Source organism: Myxine glutinosa, chromosome 11 (assembly GCF_964187855.1).
Source record: "Myxine glutinosa chromosome 11, kmMyxGlut1.1, whole genome shotgun sequence".
Taxonomy (NCBI): domain Eukaryota; kingdom Metazoa; phylum Chordata; class Myxini; order Myxiniformes; family Myxinidae; genus Myxine; species Myxine glutinosa.
This window is the reverse complement of record NC_136271.1, coordinates 4,427,654-4,451,050: the sequence shown is the minus strand read 5'-3', so window position 1 is coordinate 4,451,050 and position 23,397 is coordinate 4,427,654. Positions and strand designations below refer to the sequence as shown.

The window sequence follows — 23,397 nt, the reverse complement described above, 5'->3', positions numbered from 1 at the left end:
TGGGTTCGACTGGGTAAGGTGGGAACAGAGAGAGAGATGAGTTCGGGACACAGGATATTGAGGCAAACACAGTTGAGGCATTCGGCTTTTTCACGTGCAGTGTCAGCTGTGAAGCCATTTGAGGTAAGGGAGGGGATGGAAGGGGAACAAACACCAGAAACAGATTTGACCAAACCCCACCAGGATTTGGAGGAAGGAGACAGGTTTGAGAGTTCAGTCTTGAGAGTAGAGCGATATTGTTTCCTGGCTCTCCTGAGGGTAGACACACACTTTTCTGAGCTTTACGGAAGTAACTGAGATTACCTTCCATTGGATTAGCCCTCCAGGAGGCGAAGGCAAGTTGTTTCATGGCAACTGCCTCACCACAAGATTCAGTGTACCATGGATGGGAGGAAGGGTATGACAACTGAAGACGAGATGGGATAAATCTGTGCATGAGAGAGAGAGCAGTTTACTTTGGAAGAATTCCCAGGAAGAGTTGATGTCAGAGGCTGTAGAGATGGGAGACCAGTCCAGATGATTGATGGCTGCTTGAAGACCATGCTAGTCAGCCTAAGTGAAATGCTAGACTCGCCGACGCTGAGGAGGCTCTCTGAGAATGGCCAGAGAGATGTCCACTTTAACAAGCACATGATCAGATGAGCCGATTGGAGCAGAAGAAGAGCAGCAGACATTTGCAGGGAAGTTAGTTAGTTTGTGTGTACCATGTTGATTTTTGTACCATTTACGATAGTCAAAGTGTGCTTTTCCGTCAGCCATCACAACAATGCTCTCACCTCTCCTAACACTTGCTGAATTGATGCCATCAGCGCCAATCTGACGAACTTTTACACCATCTCCATCTTCAATCCTGTCTTTGCAGATCGGACAACTTTCATGGGCTAAGCTTGAAGCACTCATATTCCAAACCTGAAACACAAATAAAAACATTCAATATTCAAGAAAATAACGCTGAAAGCAGGTCAAAAAAGTAATATTTAATAAAGAAAACAATGAAGCAAAAACCACTGTCCTATATCAAATTGTTTGGGATTGTTGGCTGCCATATTGGCCACCATCTTGGATTTACGGATTTAATGGACCAAGTCATAAATCCATTGGCACCAATGAATTCCTTGACCTTTAAAACCCTAGCTTAGATACACAAAATATTGCTCTACACCTAATAATAAGGAAGTTACAGCCGCCTTCCTGATTTTCAGGGTCAGCGGCGGCCATCTTGGAACTGACCCAGTTTTAACCTACTTCTGGTGGTCAGATTTTGGTAGAATTTTTTTCAGTCGTTTAAAACACCCAGTAGGTAAGAAAAACACTGAAAAACCTTTTGTTAGAATTTGTTTAGGGTTAGGGTGTTTTTTTTCATAAATTGCCCCGCCTTGTGGCCTAGTTTATTGAATTAATAAAATATATCCTGAAACAGAAGTGAAAATAAATATTTATCCATTACATGACTACAAACACTGCTAATAATGTATTTTATCATTTGATTCTAGATGCGAATCACTCGATGGCAGATTTGGGGAGTAAACCCTCCCTCCGTTAATTTTTATTTTTTTCTCTGGCCTCCCAGATCTGCTCATACCTGGATGAACATGTCATTGGCCAGCAGTATGCCAAGCGAGTCCTCTCGGTGGCCGTATACAATCACTACAAGCGCTTGTGGCACAATCTTTCCATTTCAGGGAGGGCAGGAACCACTGTCTGGACTGAACCTTCTGCAACGCGCAATGTTGTTTCAGGTGATGTTTGAAAGTGTCTATAATTATTTTATTGAAAACAAAATTGGCTGACGGGTCATAGAATTGGTTGACGGGCTGCTGATTTAATTTCTTAATCTCACTATAATACGAGAACTGCCACTTTATAACTGCTGGCAGTCCGCCTTCCCGCTTTTGATACAACCTCACTTTAATACAACCCCACTTTTGATACAACCCCGCTTTTGATACAACCCCGCTTTAATACAACCGCACTTTTGATACATCCCCGCTTTGATACAACCCCACCTCGATACAACCCCACTTTGATACAACCCCACTTTGATACAACCCCACTTTGATACAACCCCACTTTGATACAACACCGCTTTGATACAACCCCGCTTTTATACAACCCCGCTTTGATACAACCCCGCTTTTATGCAACCTCGCTTTGATACAACTACGCTTTGATATGACCACGCTTTGATACGACCCCGCTTTGATACGACCACGTTTTGATACGACCCCGCTTTGATACGACCCCGCTTTGATACGACCCCGCTTTGATACGACCACGCTTTGATACAACCCCGCTTTGATACGACCACGCTTTGATACGACCCCGCTTTGATACGACCACGCTTTGATACGACCCCGCTTTGATACGACCCCGCTTTTATACAACCCTGCTTTGATACGACCACGCTTTGATACGACCCCACTTTGATACAACCCCGCTTTTATACAACCCCGCTTTTATACAACCCCGCTTTGATACAACCACGCTTTGTTACAACCCCGCTTTGATACAACCCCGCTTTTATACAACCTCACTTTGATACGACCACGCTTTGATTCGACCACGCTTTGATACGACCCCACTTTGATACGATCACGCTTTGATACGACCCCGCTTTGATCCGACTACGCTTTGATACGACCCCGCTTTGATACGACCCCGCTTTGATACGACCCCGCTTTGATACGACCACGCTTTGATACGACCACGCTTTTATACGACCCTGCTTTGATACGATCCCGCTTTGATACGGAAAAATGACCCGGGCCGTTTTTTATTCGTCTTGGGCATGCGATTTTGGCCCATTGCGTCGCTGACGGAAAAACCAATCTTTGCTTATTTGCTGGAAAAAACAAAGTTGTGGTTTGTGGGAACAAATAAAATTAGGCGGTGTATAGATACCATCCCAGCTATGGGTATAGATGGTGGGGGTGGGGGAGGAGGGGTGGGATTGGGGGAGCGGGTTGGAGGGGGTGAGGGGTTGGTGGGAGGGGGTGAGGGGGTTGGTGGGAGGGGGTGAGGGGGTTGGTGGGAGGGGGTGAGGGGGTTGGTGGGAGGGGGTGGGGGGGTTGGTGGGAGGGGGTGGGGGGGTTGGTGGGTGGGGGTGGAGGGGTTGGTGGGTGGGGGTGGAGTGTTAATGGGATATTCATCACGGCCTTTTTAGATGCTGAATTGCAAATAGTATACAACAACACACAAAGAGGAAGATCAAAAAAAAATCATTTCTCGCCATCCCCCCCTCTTTTTTATTTTTATGAAACTGTCCGGGGTACGTATTCGGCATGGGCCATGGCAGGAAACAAACTCTGAGGTCTCTTTGTCTCTGCCTTTGCGTAAATGCAAACAAACTGGGCTTTCCGTTTCCTCGGCATTGTTGTGACGGCTAATCTATGGAGCAAGACCAAAAAGGATTCCTGGGAGATCCTGCCCTCCATGCAGGGATAGCCAGCTTCACAAGTTGGTATTTGCAATTTCGCCAGGTGTGAAATCCATTAATCCGTTCTCAAGTTATAACACGACAAACAGACACAGCTCCTTTGATAATATGGATTGTAAAAATGAAACCTGGGATTATGGCCTGGTTGCACTTACTGAGGTTTCAACACTAGTCTTTTACAGGCCCAGAGATTGCTGGCCAAATGGAGGAAGGGAGGGAACAAATGTCTCGATGTGAAGAACGCGTTCAGGCAGAGCAGCTTGATCAGCGTCATTCTGCCCTTTCAGTCACAGTTCAGCTGGAAAAGAGCAACGTGCTCCTGTTGGGGCCCACAGGCTCAGGTAATATAACACGTGACAATATTGCAGCCATTTAATTTACTCGTTCGGTATACACTAAGCTACCATTCTTAAAGGAACAAGCTTTTCCATTGAGAAAATGTCCAACACGTGCACCTATTTTGCATACCGATGAATGTCCTCCACATGCACATTATAAATATGATGCACACAAGGCCCTCTGAATGCATTACATTTCCTCTTTTTGCTTATGACGGTGCAGGTAAAACTCTGCTTGCTCGTTCTCTGGCTCGCTACCTCGGCGTGCCCTTTGTTCTCTGTGACTGCACTTCCTTTACTCAAGCTGGCTATGTGGGTGAGGATGTTGAATCAATACTGGAGCAGCTTTTACATCAGGCTGATTACAGCATCATGCGGGCAGAGCAAGGTATACTGTTTTGTACATTTGTCATTTCAATTGCATATAAAACCGTCCTGATTATTTTCAACTTCTGTTCATTACGATGTCACTAATCAGTGTGCGGTAATAACATACACACGTATATTGTTACGGATTTTGAGATGAATGCACGGTTAATGAGGGGGTTGCTCGGACCCGCTACTCGACCTCCGACCCTGAAGCCAACGAGCCAAGCAAAGCTCCGCGACCCGATGGGTTGATAAGCGACTGTGGATGCCGGTTGAAGCTGCGAAATCTAGCAGGGTCTTCACACCCAACTATCACGTTACCTTGCTGGTGATTTAGCTATCCCAACTGGGGAACCTCACTGTCGACGTCCCACCCTGTATCTATTTATTACGTGCAGCCGAGGGAAACCAGAGGTGGGAGGCCGGCTATCTAATGGAGCGAATCAATGGGGCACAACTTCCCATCTATTTATTACCCTCGCCATAGGAGAGGGTATTGATGGCATTTGAGTCCGTTTGTTTGTCTGTTTGTCTATTTGTCCGCACAGACTAAATATGATTTTCTCTGCAACCGTTGGTCCGATTGACAGGAAATTTTCACCGTATGTGCAGCTCCACCTGTAGAATTTCTTAATGATAATTATGACGTCATAGGTCACGTGGTTCGGCCGCCATCTTGGAAAAATCGAAAAACTTTGTACCTCTATATCTCCGAAAGTGCTCAACAGAAAAAATTGAGACGGCTCATTGTAAAGAACTCTCCATGGGGAATAAAATATGTTAATGGTGATGTCATAAGTGCCTCCATTATGACGTCGTAATTCAACAAGTACAAAACTTCATCCGATCAAGATGAAATTTCTTGAGCATAATCTAGGAATAAATTAGTTTCGAAAAAAAATAAATGATGATGTCATCGGTCACGTGTTCGGCCGCCATATTTGATTTAACACAAAAGCATTAAAACCACTGAAAATACATCCTGGCGAGGGTTTGCAATCTCTGATTGCTCTTTTTCTTGTTATATATGTTACGTCGAAACGATGATGGAAAGGGACACCAGGGCAGGTTTGAAACATTTTATCAATGAAAGGCATGTATTTACTCTACTATGTTAACTTATCCAAACACAGGACAGGCGTGCCATACCGGAAAAAGAGAAAGAAAACACAGGAAATTAGATAGAAAGAGAAAGAAAGCACTTTGATGCTTAGATGTGACCTCACGCTCACCCTGCTCAAGCAGGCGGGTATGTGCTGGTCCAAAGTGGAGGGAAAGGAAGGAAAGGAATGTAATGCGGTGGTGTCATGAGAGGTGCGGCATATGCAATGTAAGCTATAGAGGAGAATGTGTAAGGTGTGTATCAGTATATATACAGACTTGGCATTTAATATGGAATATATTTTTTTTCTTGACTTGGGTGTCCTTTCTGAACTCAGAATATCAATCTGGTGAGTTTCTTTTATGCTTCGGTGATTTCTTTGTTAAAAGAACCATGTCACTGATTGTCTGTCGCAGCAAGAAGTCAATAACAGGATTATATCACAGGTGGCGTGACAAAATGTATGGACAGGTACATTTGACGATTGGCTTCACAATCGGGTATATGAGGGTTGTTGCGTTCTGTATTAGTGGAAAACAACTGCTGCACGTCTACAAAAGTTATTGCCTCTTCCTCTGGAGATGGTCCGTCAACTCGACAATGCTGTTTGTCATGGAGTGGTGGCATTACGAAATTCCGGCATGAAACAGTGTGCTATTGCTCGGCAGTATGGCATCACTCAAGGTCAGGTGTCAAGATCCCGGAACGAAATGCTCAGAGGGATGTCCCTCCTCCAATATCGAGGCCAGGACGTCCCCGCAGAACCACAAGTAGGGATGATCGCCAGCTGCACCGGTTAGTCCGCAATGGCCATACCAAGTCAGCTATCGGCTTAGGGCTGAGTGGCAGCAACTGACAAATGTGCCTGTATCCAGAAGGCTAGTCAACCAACGACTGGTTCAAGCAGGCTATCGTGCCAGGCGTCCCCTGAGAAAGCCACGCCTGACCAGACAACACAGCCAGCGCCGATTGCAGTGGGCCAGAGAGCACCGTCAATGGCAGCCAGGACACTGGAATCACGTGACCTTCAGTGACGAGTCTAGATTTCTTTTCTATCGTCAAGATGGCCATGTCCGAGTGTGCAGACAAGTGCATGAAGCCTACAACGAAGATTGTATAGTGCCAAGAGTCCAAGCTGGAGGTGGTGGGGTGACCGTTTGGGCTGCTTTTCATGCAGGAGGCAAAACTGACCTGGTTGTTCTGAATGGAAACCTGAACCAGTTAAAGTACAGGGCCATTCTGGAAGAAACATTGCTTCCATTTGCTTTTGTAGCCTTTCGAGGAAACTTTGTCTTCCAATATGACAATGCACGGCCTCATCGTGCTCGCATGATCCAACACTTTCTTACTGACCGTGGTGTAGAGCATATGGAGTGGCCTGCCATGTCCCCGGATATGAATCCGATAGAGAACTTGTGGGCAGAATTAACGCGTCAAATCGACAACTTGGATCAGCAGCCTGCCTCTGTGCGTGAATTGCAGCAGGCTATTGTCACTGCATGGCAAGCGAATCCTGTCCAAGCCTTGGCAAATCTCGTGAACAGCATGCCTTGACGTGTACGTGCTCTCCTGAATGGTCGTGGGGGTTACACGACATACTGAACTGTAATTTTACTGTCCGTAATCCCAGTTGTAATTTAACTTTTGTTTTTGTTAAAAAAAAAATTGGCTAATGTGCAAAATAGAGATACTTCTGGAAAACGTACAGAAGTTTAACACAGTACTGTCCGTGAATTGAGTTCGATATCAGTTTACATCACTTTCAAGTATCAATTTATTTGCTTCGAAATGTCAAATGTGGTTTTTGTTTCTTTTAAAGGTCACATTAACAAAATCTAGAATAATTTCAACATAATTCCGCAATGGCCATACGACAACTTGGCTGATCTTTTGGTTCTAAGTCAACTTTTGGTTCTAAGTCAACTTGAAAAGTAAGTTCACCCCCACAAAAAAAAAATTCCATATTAAATGCCAAGTCTGTATATATATATGTATGTATCCCTTGCCCAGATGGTTAATCGTCGATAACTTTCAGGTTATTTTTGTGCGGCTCAAATATATGAATTAGGGGGTCTTAGAGTTGGTAAAAAAAGATCTTGTAATTCAGTAAGGAGCTGTTGCGCACTAAGGACCTTGTGTTGCCGTTTGCACTCCCAGCCTTGCCCCAGCAGGACTTGTCTCACCCCGACCCTCAACCCGAATATGCAGGCAAGCAGTCTCCTTTCCTCGAGCAGGCAGGCCAGCAGTCTCCTTCCTCGAGCGAGCAGGCCAGCAGTCTCCTTCCTCGAGCGAGCCGGCCATTAGTCTCCTTCCTCAAGCGAGCAGGCCAGCAGTCTCCTTCCTCGAGCAGGCAGGCCAGCAGTCTCCTTCCTCAAGCAGGCAGGCCAGCAGTCTCCTTCCTCAAGCAGGCAGGCCAGTAGTCTCCTTCCTCAAGCGAGCAGGCCAGCAGTCTCCTTCCTCAAGCGAGCAGGCCAGCAGTCTCCTTCCTCGAGCGAGCAGGCCAGCAGTCTCCTTCCTCGAGCGAGCAGGCCAGCAGTCTCCTTCCTTGATCAGGCAGGGAAGCATTCTCCTTCCTCGAGAAGGAAGGCCAGCAGTCTCTTCCTCAAGCAGGCAAGCCAGCAGTCTTCTTCCTCGAGCAGGCAGCCAGCAGTCTCCTTCCTCGAGCGAGCAGGCCAGCAGTCTCCTTCCTCAAGCGAGCAGGCCAGCAGTCTTCTTCCTCGAACGAGCAGGCAAGCAGTCTCCTTCCTCGAGCAGGCAGGAAAGCATTATTGGGTCACATACAGGTCATTGGTGCACAAATCAGCTGACAACATTGCTGCGTGTGGGTTTTATCTGCCCTGGGGAAAGGCGTGGCTTTTAGGGAGCAAAGATCATGGCAGTACTCTCTGACTTTGGGCGATGCGTGGTTTCAGGGAGCACGGGTCACTCCTGCACTCTCCGACGCTTGTGTGTCACTTCCCCATTGGTCCTTCTTTGCCGCAGTGTGATGTCACGTCTTGCTTGCCATGACATTTGCATCGCTACAATACTTTTTTCTAATTTTGTTATACATGGTCCAGGCTCGTAGAAGAGCTAGGAAATAGAATACATCAAGACACAACATAACAAAGGGAACAGCAGGAGAAAGGGTAAACGCTAATATAATAGCAAGGTGTAAGGAGAAGGTAGACAGAGAGGGACAAACAAGGGATACAGGTAACGATGAGGGTTAAGGGTGAACTCAAGGGTTGGACAAGATGTATACATAAGCTAATTTTTGGGAGGGTGGGGGTGGTTTAACAGGTACAGAAAAGATCATGGCTTTGGATGGCGAATGCCTACGTTTGTTGTAATGTATTTATTAGTGAACTAGAAAAGGTGCATTTAAAGTATTTTAGTCTATTTAAAGTTTTTTTAGTCCATTAAAAAATATTTTAAAGCAACATTTTCTTGGGAGCTATGAACCCTCTGGGTTTCACTTTCAATCTGCTCCTGAGTTTATATGATCTCACTATAAACAACGTTGTGGGATAGTCGGCCTACAGCATATGCAGTTCCTCTCCTTATCTGGAATTCACTCTGGTTGGCAAAGATGCGCAGATCGAGTGGGTCTCCTACTGTACTCACTGCAATGTACAGCTGTCCGTGTGTAAAAACACATGACAGGTTCGACCGCATCAACGTCAGGTTCTACTGCTTTGACGACATGTTCGGCCTGTACCGCATATAAATTAAGATGTCGGTCGGTGGAGTCAGCCGTAGTACACCGTAATGACATCATTGACGTAATTACGTAGCGTGACAGACCGCTACTTTCATGTATAGAAGATGATATATTTTCACCTCCAGTAACTTTGCAGTCACTATGAAGGGATTCGTGTTACGATTAGATTTACTATAATATTATCGTTACGTTATCATTATTATGAAAATGATATTACTATCGAAAAACCGAGGTGAATTCCTTACTTCCACGGTTATTAGTACCGTACACCGCTTATCATTGATTCATGAACCCTACACCGCTTCAATCCATTAACTTTGCATTCACGACATTGGGATTAAAGTGTTATGGTCATATTTACTATATTATTATTATTGTTATGAAAATGATACTACTGAAACGATACGACTGTATTAAGAAACCTGGGCTTAATTTGTCCGAAGCAGCCTGAAGGTGAGGCATAAAGGCACGAAGCCTGAGGCCTATACGTACCGTGTTGTTGGAAGAGCCATAATGTCTATGCTTTTGATATTTGATGGTCATTTTAACAATCGGTTTGTTTGTATTTCACACTGAATGAAAAACGTAAGGGTAGAGCATGCAGATTGTGATATATGACAGGTTCAACCGCTTCGACGACATCGTCGGCCTGAACGGCATATCAATGTAATGACGTAGCGTGACTGACAACAACACACAACAACAACAACATGCATTTTAAGGCCATTTTCCCTACTAGAGCGGGGGTTAGCCTTGCAGTCCCCATGACAATCTTCTCCATTTTGCCCTATTTTCTGCATCTCTCCTTGTTAACCCCCTTGCCCGCATTTCTTCTTCCACCATCTTTAGCCAAGTCTTTCTCGGTCTTGCCCGTCCTCTACTTCCTTCTACATTCATTTCCATCACTCTTCTCAACCAGTCACTTTCATCCCCTTCCTCAACACATGACCAAACCATCTCAACCTGTTCCTCTTCACAGCATCAATCACAGGCTCTATTCCCATCATCTTTCGCAATTCATCATTTGTCTTCCTCTCTCTCAACGACACTCCGCACATCCACTGAACCATTCGCATTTCCACCCTTTCCAGCCTTCGTTGCTGCTCTACATTCATGACCCATGTCTCGCTCCCATAAATCATAACACTTCTCACACATGCAGCATACACTTTTCCCTTCAGCTTCAACGACACTCCCCTCCTCATCAGCACGCCACTCAGTTCCCGAAACTTCTTCCATGCACATCTCACTCTAGCAACCGTTGCCGAGTCTGATCCACCTTCTCCATTCAGCATGTCTCCGAGGTAGCAAAATGTTTTCACACCTTCCAGCTTCACACCGTCTCCAAGATCCAACTCAACATTTCCTCCATCTGCAGCTCCCTCTGTGCACACCTTACATTTGAATGTAGCTGCCACACTGGTTAATGACCCTCTCAGACCACTACATTTTTGATGAACCCACTCAGCGCACATTGTACATTGAATGGAGTTCACTCCGACACCCTTCCTGCACACAGCACATGGCTGTGTATTATATGACAGGTTCAACTGCTTCGACGACATCGTCGGCCTGAACGGCATATCAATGTAATGACATAGCGTGACTGACAGACGGACATAAAACTGCTGCTACTTTAATACACAGAAAACAAGAAGAAAAATATATAAATTGTCATAGCCCCTGCCGTGGTTTTAGTAATTTTGCTGTACGGCGTTAAAGGCTGTCAGTCGGCCATCTTTGGTCGGATGACAAAACAAAATCTGCAGATGTATGCTCATGTATTGTGTTTGTGCCAAGTTTGAATAAAATTGGACCATACATGTTCAATAAATGGTTGGGGCCACGTTTAAGTAAAAAAAATGGCCACCATTCAGCCATATTGGATCTGATGTCAAAAGAAAAATGACGTGCATATGTAACCCATCATTCATTATCTGTGTGCTAAGTTTGAACAAGATCGGTAAATGCCTGTCCGAGAAATGGTTGAGGACGTGTTTGTCGTGGAAATCAATCAGGTCCACAACTTTGTCCCATAGGTAGGTTTAATCACAATTAGATCTTTGGCATCATCCTGTAAAAATACAATCATGCAATAGATATCAGGATCTTGGCATCATAAAGAAAGGATCGATAAAAGCAAGCGAGTCTAGCATATATGTGCGGGTACTTACCATTCAAGCCTACAAGACTACATGTCATAGTAAATGTCACAGGAGTGGCTCAGCGTCGCGGATGTCCCAGGTCTTATAGACGCCCCTCAGTGGTTTAAGCGAGGATCACTCCCGGGTTCACCTTTGGTATATTTTCACTACATTCTCCCCGCCGTTAGAACTATACTGCCGCTAGGCAGGCCTCAAGCGAGCGTCAGCATTAATTGATTGGGGTACGTCATTCCATGTCAGTCGGTCCACCCGTAGCGGTCGGGGTGGCGAACTACCCTGCCAGCTCGTGTCTGGAAACTACCGGGCACGGTGTCCCCAAGCCCGGAGTCCCCTGCTTCGGAGTAGCCGCTGGAGGCCGGTGTCGGAGGGGGCACCTCAGAGCCTTCAGGCAGGGGTGTATGTGACGACGGAAGTGACGGCCGAAGTTCCAGAGAGGAAGCTTCGGTTGAGTCCATAGACTCGTAGATCGGTTCGTCGATATCCCTATAAGGGTCGATGACCCCACATGGGGCGAGATGGCGTACGGAGACAGTGGACTCGCGTCCATCTGCCGTCATCACACGAGCATGCTCGGGATTAGCCTGGAGTACCTGCACCTTATCTACTAAGGGGTCGTACTTGCTTGTGCGAACCGCTCGTTTGAGATAGGCCGGCCCCGGCTCAGCGAGCCAGCTGGGTAAAGATCGGATACTACCCGAGCTTCTAGGGTGGTGGAACAGTCTTTCGTGAGGAGTCTGGTTGGTGGCCGTACATAGGAGAGCCCTGATCGAGTTCAGAGCCGCAGGTAGCGACCAAGCCCATTTATCGAGGCCCCGGCCGAGGGTCCTGAGGCTTAGCATGACGGCCCTCCATATAATCCCATTGAAGCGTTCGATCTGCCCATTCGCCTGGGGTCTGTACGGTGTGGTGTAACTCGAAGCGACATTATTTTGGAGCAAATAACCTCTCACCTCCTGAGACAGGAACACCGCACCCCGATCTGTATGCACGTAGGCCGGATACCCAAACATAGAAAACAAATTCTGCAGGCACCGTATGACCGTGGCAGCCGTCATATCCCCGCACGTGTAAGCAAAAGGGAATCGCGAGTACTCATCAACGATAGTGAGCAGATAACGAGAGTTACTCGACACCGGCAGCGGTCCTTTGAAATCCATCGCCAATCTCTCCCACGGTCTAGTAGCCCTAACCAGCGTCCCCATGGAAGGGTTGTAAAAACGCGGTTTGAGTTCCGCACATATAGCGCAGTCACGGCAGATCCGGCGGATGTCCTCAATCGAGTATGGCAGATTACCACTACGCACAAAATGAGCGAAACGCGCCACCCCTGGATGACACATAGTGTCGTGCAAAGTGCGCAGACCCTCCAGAGTTATGATACCCGCGCACGTAGCCGGCCTCGATAAGGCGCCGGCGATCAGGTTATCCTTCCCCGGGTGGTATTTGATGGTGTAGCAGAAGTCGGCGAGTTCGATACGCCAGCGAGTGATTTTCTCATTCTTAATACGTTGAGCATGTAAGGTGTCGTACATGAACGCAACGCTTTGTTGGTCAGTGATGATTTGGAAGCATCGCCCGAGTAAGTACGGTCGCCATCGCCTAATCGACTCGACGATCGCGTATGCTTCCTTTTCGACAGACGAATGCCTCCGCTCAGCGGAGGTGAGAGTCCGCGAAAAGAAAGCCACAGGGCGCCCCCCTTGGGAGAGAGCCGCCGCTATCGTATGATCCGAGGCATCACTTTCTAAGACGAAAGATTCGCTCTCGTCGATCGTCGCCACAGCGGCGCCAGCGATGTCGGCCTTAAGGCCCCCGAAGGCCGCCAAGGCGGCCGGGTTCATGGGGAATGTGTCGCAGGCCACGAGGGGGCGGAGCTTCGCGGATAAATTTTGCACCCACTTCGAATAGTGGGCGAACAGCCCAAGAGCGTGCTTCAGCGAAGCTCGATCGCTAGGCGGAGCCATATCGAGCAAAGGTCGCAGAAGCTCCTTATCCGGAGAGACAGAGCCATGGGTCATGGTGTACCCCAGAAGATCTATCGTGCGTAGAGAGTAACGACACTTAGCCTCATTCATGGTTAGGCGATACCTCTGCGCGACCTCGAGGAAGCGCTTCAGATTAGCATCGTGATGCCCCTGGTCATACCCACAAACCGTAAGATTGTCCAGATATACAAAGACATCTGTCAAGTTCTCCTTAGTAACGAGGTCGTCCATAGCCCTCTGAAAACAGGCGACCCCGTTCGTCACCCCAAAAGGTAGTCGGGTGAACTGGTATAACCTTTGACCCGATTCAAAGGCGGTATAGATGCGATCAGCCCTGGAAATGGGGATCTGATGATATGCACTACGCAGATTGAGAGTGCTGTAGATGGAGTACTGGGCCACCTGTCGTACTAGCGCGTCCATCCCCGGTAAGGGGTAGGCGTCCAGCTGTGTAAAGCGATTAACCGTCTGCGAGTAGTCGATTACCATGCGTCGGCGATGGGCCTCACTTCGCACCACTTAAACCTGGGCCCGCCACGGCGACCGGCTAGGTTCGATAATACCGTCCTTTAAGAGCTGGGCCGTTTCCTCCGCAATAAATTGCGCGTCTGCTCGTGAGTAGCGCCGTGATTTTACTGCTACAGGAGTGCAGTCAGTGGTCAGGTTGGGGAACAGCGAAAGAGGCTCAATGTCCATTTTCGCGAGTGCACACACAGCAAGTGTGTCCGTCCCACAGAATTCCATTTCCAAACGTCCATGTCGCTTAAGAAAATCGTGTCCTAACAGAATGTCAGCACATAATGCAGGCAACACCATGAGATGTACATCTGGAAACATGCGTCCCTTTATCACAAGTTTCAATCGACATTCCCCTTTTGTGCTGAGCCTAAGTCCTTGGGAGGCCATGAAGATCCGTCATGTAGTCCCGAGGACCGGTCACCCATGTTGACGCACCAGCCGTTGATCGATAAAACTATCCGTAGACCCCGTGTCGACTAAGGCCCGCGCAAAAATGCCTTCGACCATGAGCGGAATAATGGCCTGAGCAAGGCCGTAAGATCCGGCAGGTATTGAGCCGTCCGATCGAGAAGATCACGCCTCGCGTGTGGATCCCACACCGGCTGCAGTTTTCCGGTCGTTTGAGCAGCCTCTGGAGGGCCCCCGTGCCAAACGCATAGTTGGCCGTGCTGGAGCAAGAGCGTGTAGTTCGTACGAGCTGCCGTCAGATGGCGCTCGTGTCACGCGAGAAGGATCGTAGCCATCTGCAGTTTCATGTGCTGAGGCAAGAGCGTGTAGTTCTTACGAGCTGCCGTCGAGTGGCGCTCGTGTCACGTGCAGCGTTTGCCGCAAAGCAAGAGGAGCTTTCAAACCAGGAGCTTGTCGTTTGTTTGAGGAGGGCGTTCGGATTCCAGTCAAGGACGGTCGCTCCACGGCCGGTCGTGTTTGCGCCTTTTGTTTTGGCGGCTCGATGTATCTCACCAAGGACGAGCTTGCAGCCAGGGGCCCACGAGGAGGAGGACCGCTCATCAAAGCCGGGTGAGGCGCCCTGCTCTGTGCTCGGTCCGTTGGCTCACCGATAAGCCCATTCAAGGTCGCGCGAGCTCGTGTGCCCCGCGCGGTCTTCCTGCAGACTTTTGCAAAATGTCCTTTAGTTGAACACAAATGGCATATTGCTTCCCGAGCTGGACACGCTGACCTGGGATGCTGTCGATTGCCACAGAAGTAACACGTAGCGTTTCGTTCAGGCCTTGGCCTGGCTGCCGTGGCTGCCGCCAAGCCGGAATCCGAGTCCACCTCGGGAGCGGTCAGGGGCGCCGCCGTAGTCGAGTCCGCTCCCGTATCCTCGGCGGTAGCCCTCTCCGGTCGCGCGAGTTGAGAAGTCCCCGCAATGACTCGTGTGTGGTCATAGGCGGTAGATTGTTCCCGGGCCTCAGTATAGACGTGGGCCACCCGTAGTGCCTCCACGAACGTCAGGTCAGCTGTCTCCAAAAGTCTGAGCCTCAGAATCGAAGAGCTGATCCCAGAGACAAAAGCATCTCGGACAAGATCGTCCTGGACCTGCTCGTGCGTATGTACCTCTTGAGTACTGTCCGCAAGTAGGTGTCGCAGCTCCTGGGCAAAGCGATCGATCGACTCGGTGGGCTGTTGACGCCGCGTTGAGAGCAGATACCTGTTGTACACCACGCTCCGTTTCTTAATGTAAATTCGCTTGAGCTCTGCCACGGCGGCATCGTACGTCGTACATCGTGCGATGCTCCTGTAGACGCGGTGGTCGACTTTAGTCTGCATCACAGACAGCTTCGTTTCAGCGGTGGGAACGGTATCCTGGGCTGCGAACTGGTTCTCCAGCGTTTTGAGCCAGTGAGTGAACTCCGAGCCCGAATCCTCAGCTTGCGGGTGGGCGCCGAATGTCGGTACATTGACCATCTTGTGTCCCGCCATTTCCGTAGATCTTAATTGTGATTAAATGTCGTGGAAATCAATCAGGTCCACAACTTTGTCCCATAGGTAGGTTTAATCACAATTAGATCTTTGGCATCATCCTGTAAAAATACAATCATGCAATAGATATCAGGATCTTGGCATCATAAAGAAAGGATCGATAAAAGCAAGCGAGTCCAGCATATATGTGCGGATACGTACCATTCAAGACTACAAGACTACATGTCATAGTAAATGTCACAGGAGTGGCTCAGCGTCGCAGATGTCCCAGGTCTTATAGACGCCCCTCAGTGGTTTAAGCGAGCATCACTCCCGGGTTCACCTTTGGTATATTTTCACTACAGTGTTCAATATCAGATTTTTTACAACTAAAATGGCTACTAGTCTACCAGTCGGCCATCTTTGATCAATGACGCACCAGCCGTTGATCGATAAAACTATCCGTAGACCCCGTGTCGACTAAGGCCCGCGCAAAAATGCCTTCGACCATGAGCGGAATAATGGCCTGAGCAAGGCCGTAAGATCCGGCAGGTATTGAGCCGTCCGATCGAGAAGATCACGCCTCGCGTGTGGATCCCACACCGGCTGCAGTTTTCCGGTCGTTTGAGCAGCCTCTGGAGGGCCCCCGTGCCAAACGCATAGTTGGCCGTGCTGGAGCAAGAGCGTGTAGTTCGTACGAGCTGCCGTCAGATGGCGCTCGTGTCACGCGAGAAGGATCGCAGCCATCTGCAGTTTCATGTGCTGAGGCAAGAGCGTGTAGTTCTTACGAGCTGCCGTCGAGTGGCGCTCGTGTCACGTGCAGCGTTTGCCGCAAAGCAAGAGGAGCTTTCAAACCAGGAGCTTGTCGTTTGTTTGAGGAGGGCGTTCGGATGCCAGTCAAGGACGGTCGCTCCACGGCCGGTCGTGTTTGCGCCTTTTGTTTTGGCGGCTCGATGTATCTCACCAAGGACGAGCGTGCAGCCAGGGGCCCATGAGGAGGGGGACCGCTCATCAAAGCCGGGTGAGGCGCCCCGCTCTGTGCTCGGTCCGTTGGCTCACCGATAAGCCCATTCAAGGTCGCGCGAGCTCGTGTGCCCCGCGCGGTCTTCCTGCAGACTTTTGCAAAATGTCCTTTAGTTGAACACAAATGGCATATTGCTTCCCGAGCTGGACACGCTGACCTGGGATGCTGTCGATTGCCACAGAAGTAACACGTAGCGTTTCGTTCAGGCCTTGGCCTGGCCGCCGTGGCTGCCGCCAAGCCGGAATCCGAGTCCACCTCGGGAGCGGTCAGGGGCGCCGCCGTAGTCGAGTCCGCTCCCGTATCCTCGGCGGTAGCCCTCTCCGGTCGCGCGAGTTGAGAAGTCCCCGCAACGACTCGTGTGTGGTCATAGGCGGTAGATTGTTCCCGGGCCTCAGTATAGACGTGGGCCACCCGTAGTGCCTCCACGAACGTCAGGTCAGCTGTCTCCAAAAGTCTGAGCCTCGGAATCGAAGAGCTGATCCCAGAGACAAAAGCATCTCGGACAAGATCGTCCTGGACCTGCTCGTGCGTATGTACCTCTTGAGTACTGTCCGCAAGTAGGTGTCGCAGCTCCTGGGCAAAGCGATCGATCGACTCGGTGGGCTGTTGACGCCGCGTTGAGAGCAGATACCTGTTGTACACCACGCTCCGTTTCTTAATGTAAATTCGCTTGAGCTCTGCCACGGCGGCATCGTACGTCGTACATCGTGCGATGCTCCTGTAGACGCGGTGGTCGACTTTAGTCTGCATCACAGACAGCTTCGTTTCAGCGGTGGGAACGGTATCCTGGGCTGCGAACTGGTTCTCCAGCGTTTTGAGCCAGTGAGTGAACTCCGAGCCCGAATCCTCAGCTTGCGGGTCGGCGCCGAATGTCGGTACATTGACCATCTTGTGTCCCGCCATTTCCGTAGATCTTAATTGTGATTAAATGTCGTGGAAATCAATCAGGTCCACAACTTTGTCCCATAGGTAGGTTTAATCACAATTAGATCTTTGGCATCATCCTGTAAAAATACAATCATGCAATAGATATCAGGATCTTGGCATCATAAAGAAAGGATCGATAAAAGCAAGCGAGTCCAGCATATATGTGCGGATACGTACCATTCAAGACTACAAGACTACATGTCATAGTAAATGTCACAGGAGTGGCTCAGCGTCGCAGATGTCCCAGGTCTTATAGACGCCCCTCAGTGGTTTAAGCGAGCATCACTCCCGGGTTCACCTTTGGTATATTTTCACTACAGTGTTCAATATCAGATTTTTTACAACTAAAATGGCTACTAGTCTACCAGTCGGCCATCTTTGATCAATCGCAAAATAAAGTGAAGTGAACGTGTATGCCGTCATGTACTGTGCTTGTGCCAAGCTTGAACCAAATCGGACCAAGCATGCCCGAGACATTGTTGGAGACAGGTTTAAAACCACCCCCACCTTCCCAAAACGATCGGCAGTCTGCAGCCTCCTCACTCTCTGCAGACCTGGACAAAATCACAGACTGGTCAAACAAGTGGAACATGTCTTTCAATCCTGACAAATCTCACACTCTTACTATGTCTCTCCGAAAAGAGCGACTGGAAAACCCTCCCATCTACTTTCTCAACAATCCTCTCCAAGAAGTTCTGTCGCTCAAGCTTTTGGGTCTCACTATCTGCCATGATCTTTCTTGGGAAAACCACATTTCCAAGCTACCCTCCAAAGCCAGTCGCCGACTGGGCATCCTCCGTCGTGTGAAGTCCTTCCTTGGCACACCTGAGCTCCTCACCACATACAAGGCTTTCATCTGCAGCTCAATGGAATACTGTTCCCCCCTCTGGGCCGGTGCTCCTGCTTCACACCTAGCTCGGCTTCACGCTGTTGAAACCAAAGCTTTCAGAATCATTGGAATCTCCTGTGATGAAGCTAACTCCGAGGGCCTTTCACTCACTCACCGCAGGCAGGTTTGTGGTCTTTCTGTCTTCTACCGACTTCTCTCCGGCCTTGCTCCCCCAGCTCTCTCTGTGCTCTGTCTCCCAAATATTCCTACAGGTTGCACAAGATCTGCCAGCAACCCTCTTATGGTTAAACTGCCAAAATCTAGACTCTCTGCTCACCTTCACTCTTTCATTCCCATTTTCTCCCGCCTCTGGAACAAATTCCCCCACTCCCTTCAATCCCACTCATCCCTCCAGATCTTTAAAACAGCTGTTCACCACCATCTCTTATCTTCCCCCATCCAAAACCTTGATCTTTTCTACTCCCGCTAATTTCACCCCAGATCAACTTTCTTGAAATACCGACTTCTATCCTGGAAGTCCTTGCAGTCTCCATCTGTTTTATACCTCTCCCACCTCCCCCCAAGCCCTCTCCATCCCACAGTTCTCTCGATGTCCCTGCTCTCAAATGTTGTGTTTGTGTCCTTCCCCCTCTCTCCCCATCTTGTCTACAGCTCCCCTTATTTTGTGTTTTATGTGTCGGTTTGACTTTTTGTGTGATTAATGTTTGCTCTTTCATGAGCCTCGATCTTGTATACAAAAAAAACAAACAAAAAAAAGTAACAAAATGGCCACCAGTCGACCATCTTTTTTTTTTCTTTTTTTTTTTGTATACAACATCGAGGCTCGTGAAAGAGCGAACATTAATCACACAGAAAGACAAACAGACACATAAAACAAATAACATCGGGAGCGGGAGACAAGATGGGGAGAGAGGGGGAAGGACACAAACACAACATTTGAGAGCAGGGACCGAGAGACATGGAGACATGGAGAGATCTGTGGGAGGGAGAGGGCTTTGGGGGGGAGGCATGTGAAGGGGGGGGGGGGCGGTGGGAGAGGTATAAACATATGGACACTGCCAGGACTTCCAGGAAAGAAGTTAGAATTTCAAACAAGGTGGATCTGGGGTGAATTAGTGGGGGTAGAAAAGATCAAGGTTTTGGATGGGGGAAGATAAGAGATGGTGGTGAACAGCTGTTTTAAAGACCTGGAGGGAGGAGTGGGATTGAAGGGAGTGTGGGAGTTTGTTCCAGAGGCGGGAGAAAAGAGGAATGAAAGAGTGAAGGTGAGCAGAGAGCCGATATTTCGGCAGTTTAACCATCAGAGGGTTGCTGGCAGATCTTGTGCGACCTGTAGGAATATTTGGGGGACAGAGCACAGAGAGAGCTGGGGGAGCAAGGCCGGAGAGGAGTCGGTAGAAGACAGAAAGACCACCTACCTGCCTGCGGTGAGTGAGTGAAAGGCCCTCAGAGATAGCTTCATCGTGGGAGATTCCAATGATTTTGAAAGCTTTGGATTCAACAGCGTGAAGCCGAGCTAGGTGTGAGGCAGGAGCACCGGCCCATAGGGGAGAACAGTATTCCATTGAGCTGCGGATGAAAGCCTTGTATGTGGTGAGGAGCTCAGGTGTGCCGAGGAAGGACTTCGCACGACGGAGGATGCCCAGTCGGCGACTGGCTTTGGAGGCCAGCTTGGAAATGTGGTTTTCCGAAGAAAGATCATGGCAGATAGTGAGACCCAAAAGCTTGAGCGACAGAACTTCTTGGAGAGGATTGTTGAGAAAGTAGATGGGAGGGTTGTCCAGTCGATCTTTTCGGAGAGACATCATAAGAGAGTGAGATTTGTCAGGATTGAAAGACATGTTCCACTTGTTTGACCAGTCTGTGATTTTGTCCAGGTCTTCAGAGAGTGAGGAGGCTGCAGACTGCCGATCTGAGGGAAGAGGAATGGAGCGGCAGAGAGTGGAGTCATCAGCAAAGAGATAGAGAGGATTTTCCAGAGAGTCGGAGAGATCATTGATAAAGACCAGAAAAACCACAGGGCCCAGCACACTGCCTTGGGGAACTCCAGCCTGAACAGGAAGGGGAGATGAGAGAAATCCATTCAGGGCCACACGTTGACTACGACCAGAGAGGAAGTCCGCAAGCCATGCATGGAGATTTCCATGGATACCATAGGAGGAGAATTTGGTGAGCAGAGCTGGGTGCCAGACCGTATCGAAGGCACGTGATATGTCAAGGGAGACAGCTCTGATTTCCTGTTTGGCATTGAGGACCTCCATCCATTGTTGAGACAGCAGAAGCAGCATGTCCAGAGTAGAGTGACCTGGTCTGAAACCAAATTGATGATCAGAGATCAAGCCATTGGAGAAGAGGAAAGATTTCATATCCGAAGCAATGATGGATTCCATGACTTTGCTGATAATTGGGAGCAGGCTGATTAGTCTGTAGTTGCAAGGATCTGTTTTTGCACCTTTTTTGTGTAAAGCGGTAATGTCTTGGATTTGATCTCAAAAACAAACTAGATAGTATTCATATAATACTTACCCTGCGCAGTCAACTTGGTGAGAGCCAACTCTTCTGTTTTTGAACGTTTTTTTATTTGATCCAATATGGCTACCAGACCACGTGGGCGATGACATTATAAGTTTATATTGTCTTATATAATTGTTGTGTGGATCACGCTCAATAAATTTTAAACTGATCAGACTAAACGTTGTCCCTGTCGAATTATGACGCCATAATTACGACACCAATGACGTCATCGTAAAAACACCTATTCCCCATGTGAAGTTCTTTACAACTAGGGCATGCCCGTACTATATCTATATCTAAAATTATATCCCCCCCCCCTCTATTTACATGAAATGGTTTGGTCCAAAGCGAACGGCTTGCGAGTGGTGACAATCCCCCCCCTCTATTTACATGCAATGGTTTGGTCCAAAGCGAACGGCTTCCGGAGTTTGGTAAAGAAATCGCCATCGCGTGCACAAACGCGCAGGAAAGCGAATGAATCGCAAATTCGTTTTTATTAGTTGTAAAACATAGTTTAACGCCAACATAGTTTGCAAACGTGAAATAAATGAATACGCTCTCAAATGTGCCATCCGAGGCAGAGTGTGCCCGCCACGTTCGGCACACGCGATCGTTCGCTGCTCTCTGATTGGTTGAATCGTTTTTTGGACATAGCTCGGTAAGTAATTGTCCGATTAATATGAAACCTTGAAAAGGCACATCCTCGGGTCCCCAGCAATATACCTGGCAAGTTAAAAGTATATCGGACCCGTGGTTGTCGAGAAACAGCGGTCACAGACAAACGTACAGACGTACAGACAGACAGACAGAGATTACTGGAATTATAGATAGATGAGCCACGGTTCAATTTTTTTTCCATGGAGCGGTTTTGGAGATATAGAGGTGCAAAGTTTTTCTAAGATGGCGCCTGTGCCACGTGACCTATGACATCATAAATATCGTTTCAATATTCTACAGGAGGAAGCGCTCCTATGGTGAAAATTTCATGTCCATCAGACTCACAGTTGCAGAGAAAAAACAAGAAAAATAGCAACCAGAGATTGCAAATCCTCGCTAGGATGTATTTTACTTCGGCAGTTAAGACCGAAAAATAGGGCGTATCGTTCATTTTTTCAGGAAAGCACCAAATTTGGCACAGATGTAGTATGGACCTATACAATTGTTTTCCTGAGGGGCGCCCAAAAATTCAGAACCCTTGGTGGCCGCCATATTGAATTTCAACATGACCGCCCTCTGTGACCTATTTCCCTCAATAACTTCTATACTATGAGCGATAACACCACAGTTCCAGTGTCTTACCCCATGTTTTCATGGTCTCTGAATCCAATGGGATCAATTGCATAAAGATTGGCATCCATCATCTTTAATTTCAAGATGGCCGCCATGGTGTTTCCATTTTGCTTGAATCTCTCATAGTATTTTAGGTAAAATTTCAATTCCAAGTGATACACATTGTTTTATTGGTCTCTGATAACAATGGAATGGTATTAAATAATCAAAGTTACACACAGCTGCAGTTTTAACTTAAAATATTGTGGGCACTTGAAAGGTGGAGGCTCTCGCACAGACGCGTAGTACTACAAGCACTGTCCATCACAGTCACACAGTGATGTGCAGGGCAGATTTGCCCTGGAGCATTTACAGTTGCCTTTACAGGCCGACTTACAGTGGCAGCTTGTAAGCTCTGAACATGCCTCCTGTATCAGTGGTATTGTGGTCCAAATTGGTGTCCAAGAAGTCCCTGTTTTCATCCAGCCCCAATCAGCTGGTGATGGAAGTTCTGGGTAGGGCACAAGTGCCTGACTCCATACGTGTCCAGCCTGAAAACATGCACGTTTTAGGTGTTGTTCAAAGGCGTCTGCTGTTGGGGGAATGTGATCAATTGTTCTTGCCTTCTTCGTGAACAAGTGTCGGCGCATGTCATTCACTGTCTTTATCTCGGTAGTCCTGTCATAGAGGATGGCAACATATCTTTCTATGCTCTGTAGTTCCATAGTAATAGCGTCCACAGATGGCCTATAAGCGAGAGCATGAAAGGTCTGCGTGATGCTGGGGTATGCCTCCCAAGCCTTCCAGGCTGTCTTTTTCCAAATTTGGGCAAAAAATGACACTGTGTCGCAGCCAGTGAAGGCATGAAATAATGGCAAAGACTCGGACTTCCTGCGGCTAAGGCCGGTGGCAATTTTATGGATGGCAAGGTTGTGGTCGCTTTTACCAGTGCCAATGGCAATCCAGAGTTCCTCCACACCGTGTGACTGGAAGACCACAATATCAGAATCTACAGTTCGAATCAATACCCGTTTTCTCCCCTTTTTCACGGCATCCAGGACATTTTTTTGGATTTTTTGAATTTTCTGAATTTTTGGGCGCCCCTCAGGAAAACAATTGTATAGGTCCATACTACATCTGTGCCAAATTTGGTGCTTTCCTGAAAAAATGAACGATGCTTCCTCTTAACTGCCTACCTATTTTCAGAGGTTTTTAAGGCTTTTGTGTTAAATCAAATATGGCAGCCGAACCATGTGACCGACGACATCATTATTTTTTTCTAAACTAATTTATT

At 48.2% G+C, this 23,397-nt stretch overlaps 1 protein-coding gene across 2 annotated transcripts in view; it reads left to right on the top strand.

Moving 5' to 3' along the window:
• The window catches only part of LOC137436361 (ATP-dependent clpX-like chaperone, mitochondrial), a 136,010-nt gene that overhangs the window by 63,738 nt on the left and 48,875 nt on the right, over window positions 1–23,397 (top strand). For both annotated transcript variants that reach the window (XR_013624882.1, XM_078786359.1), the window contains exons 6-8: window positions 1,571–1,739; window positions 3,619–3,777; window positions 3,998–4,162. Coding sequence is in view for 1 of the 2 variants with exons in the window: in XM_078786359.1 (XP_078642485.1) it covers window positions 1,571–1,739; window positions 3,619–3,777; window positions 3,998–4,162 (493 nt within the window). In the remaining variant the exon portion in view is untranslated. The remainder of the gene's footprint in view (window positions 1–1,570; window positions 1,740–3,618; window positions 3,778–3,997; window positions 4,163–23,397) is intronic.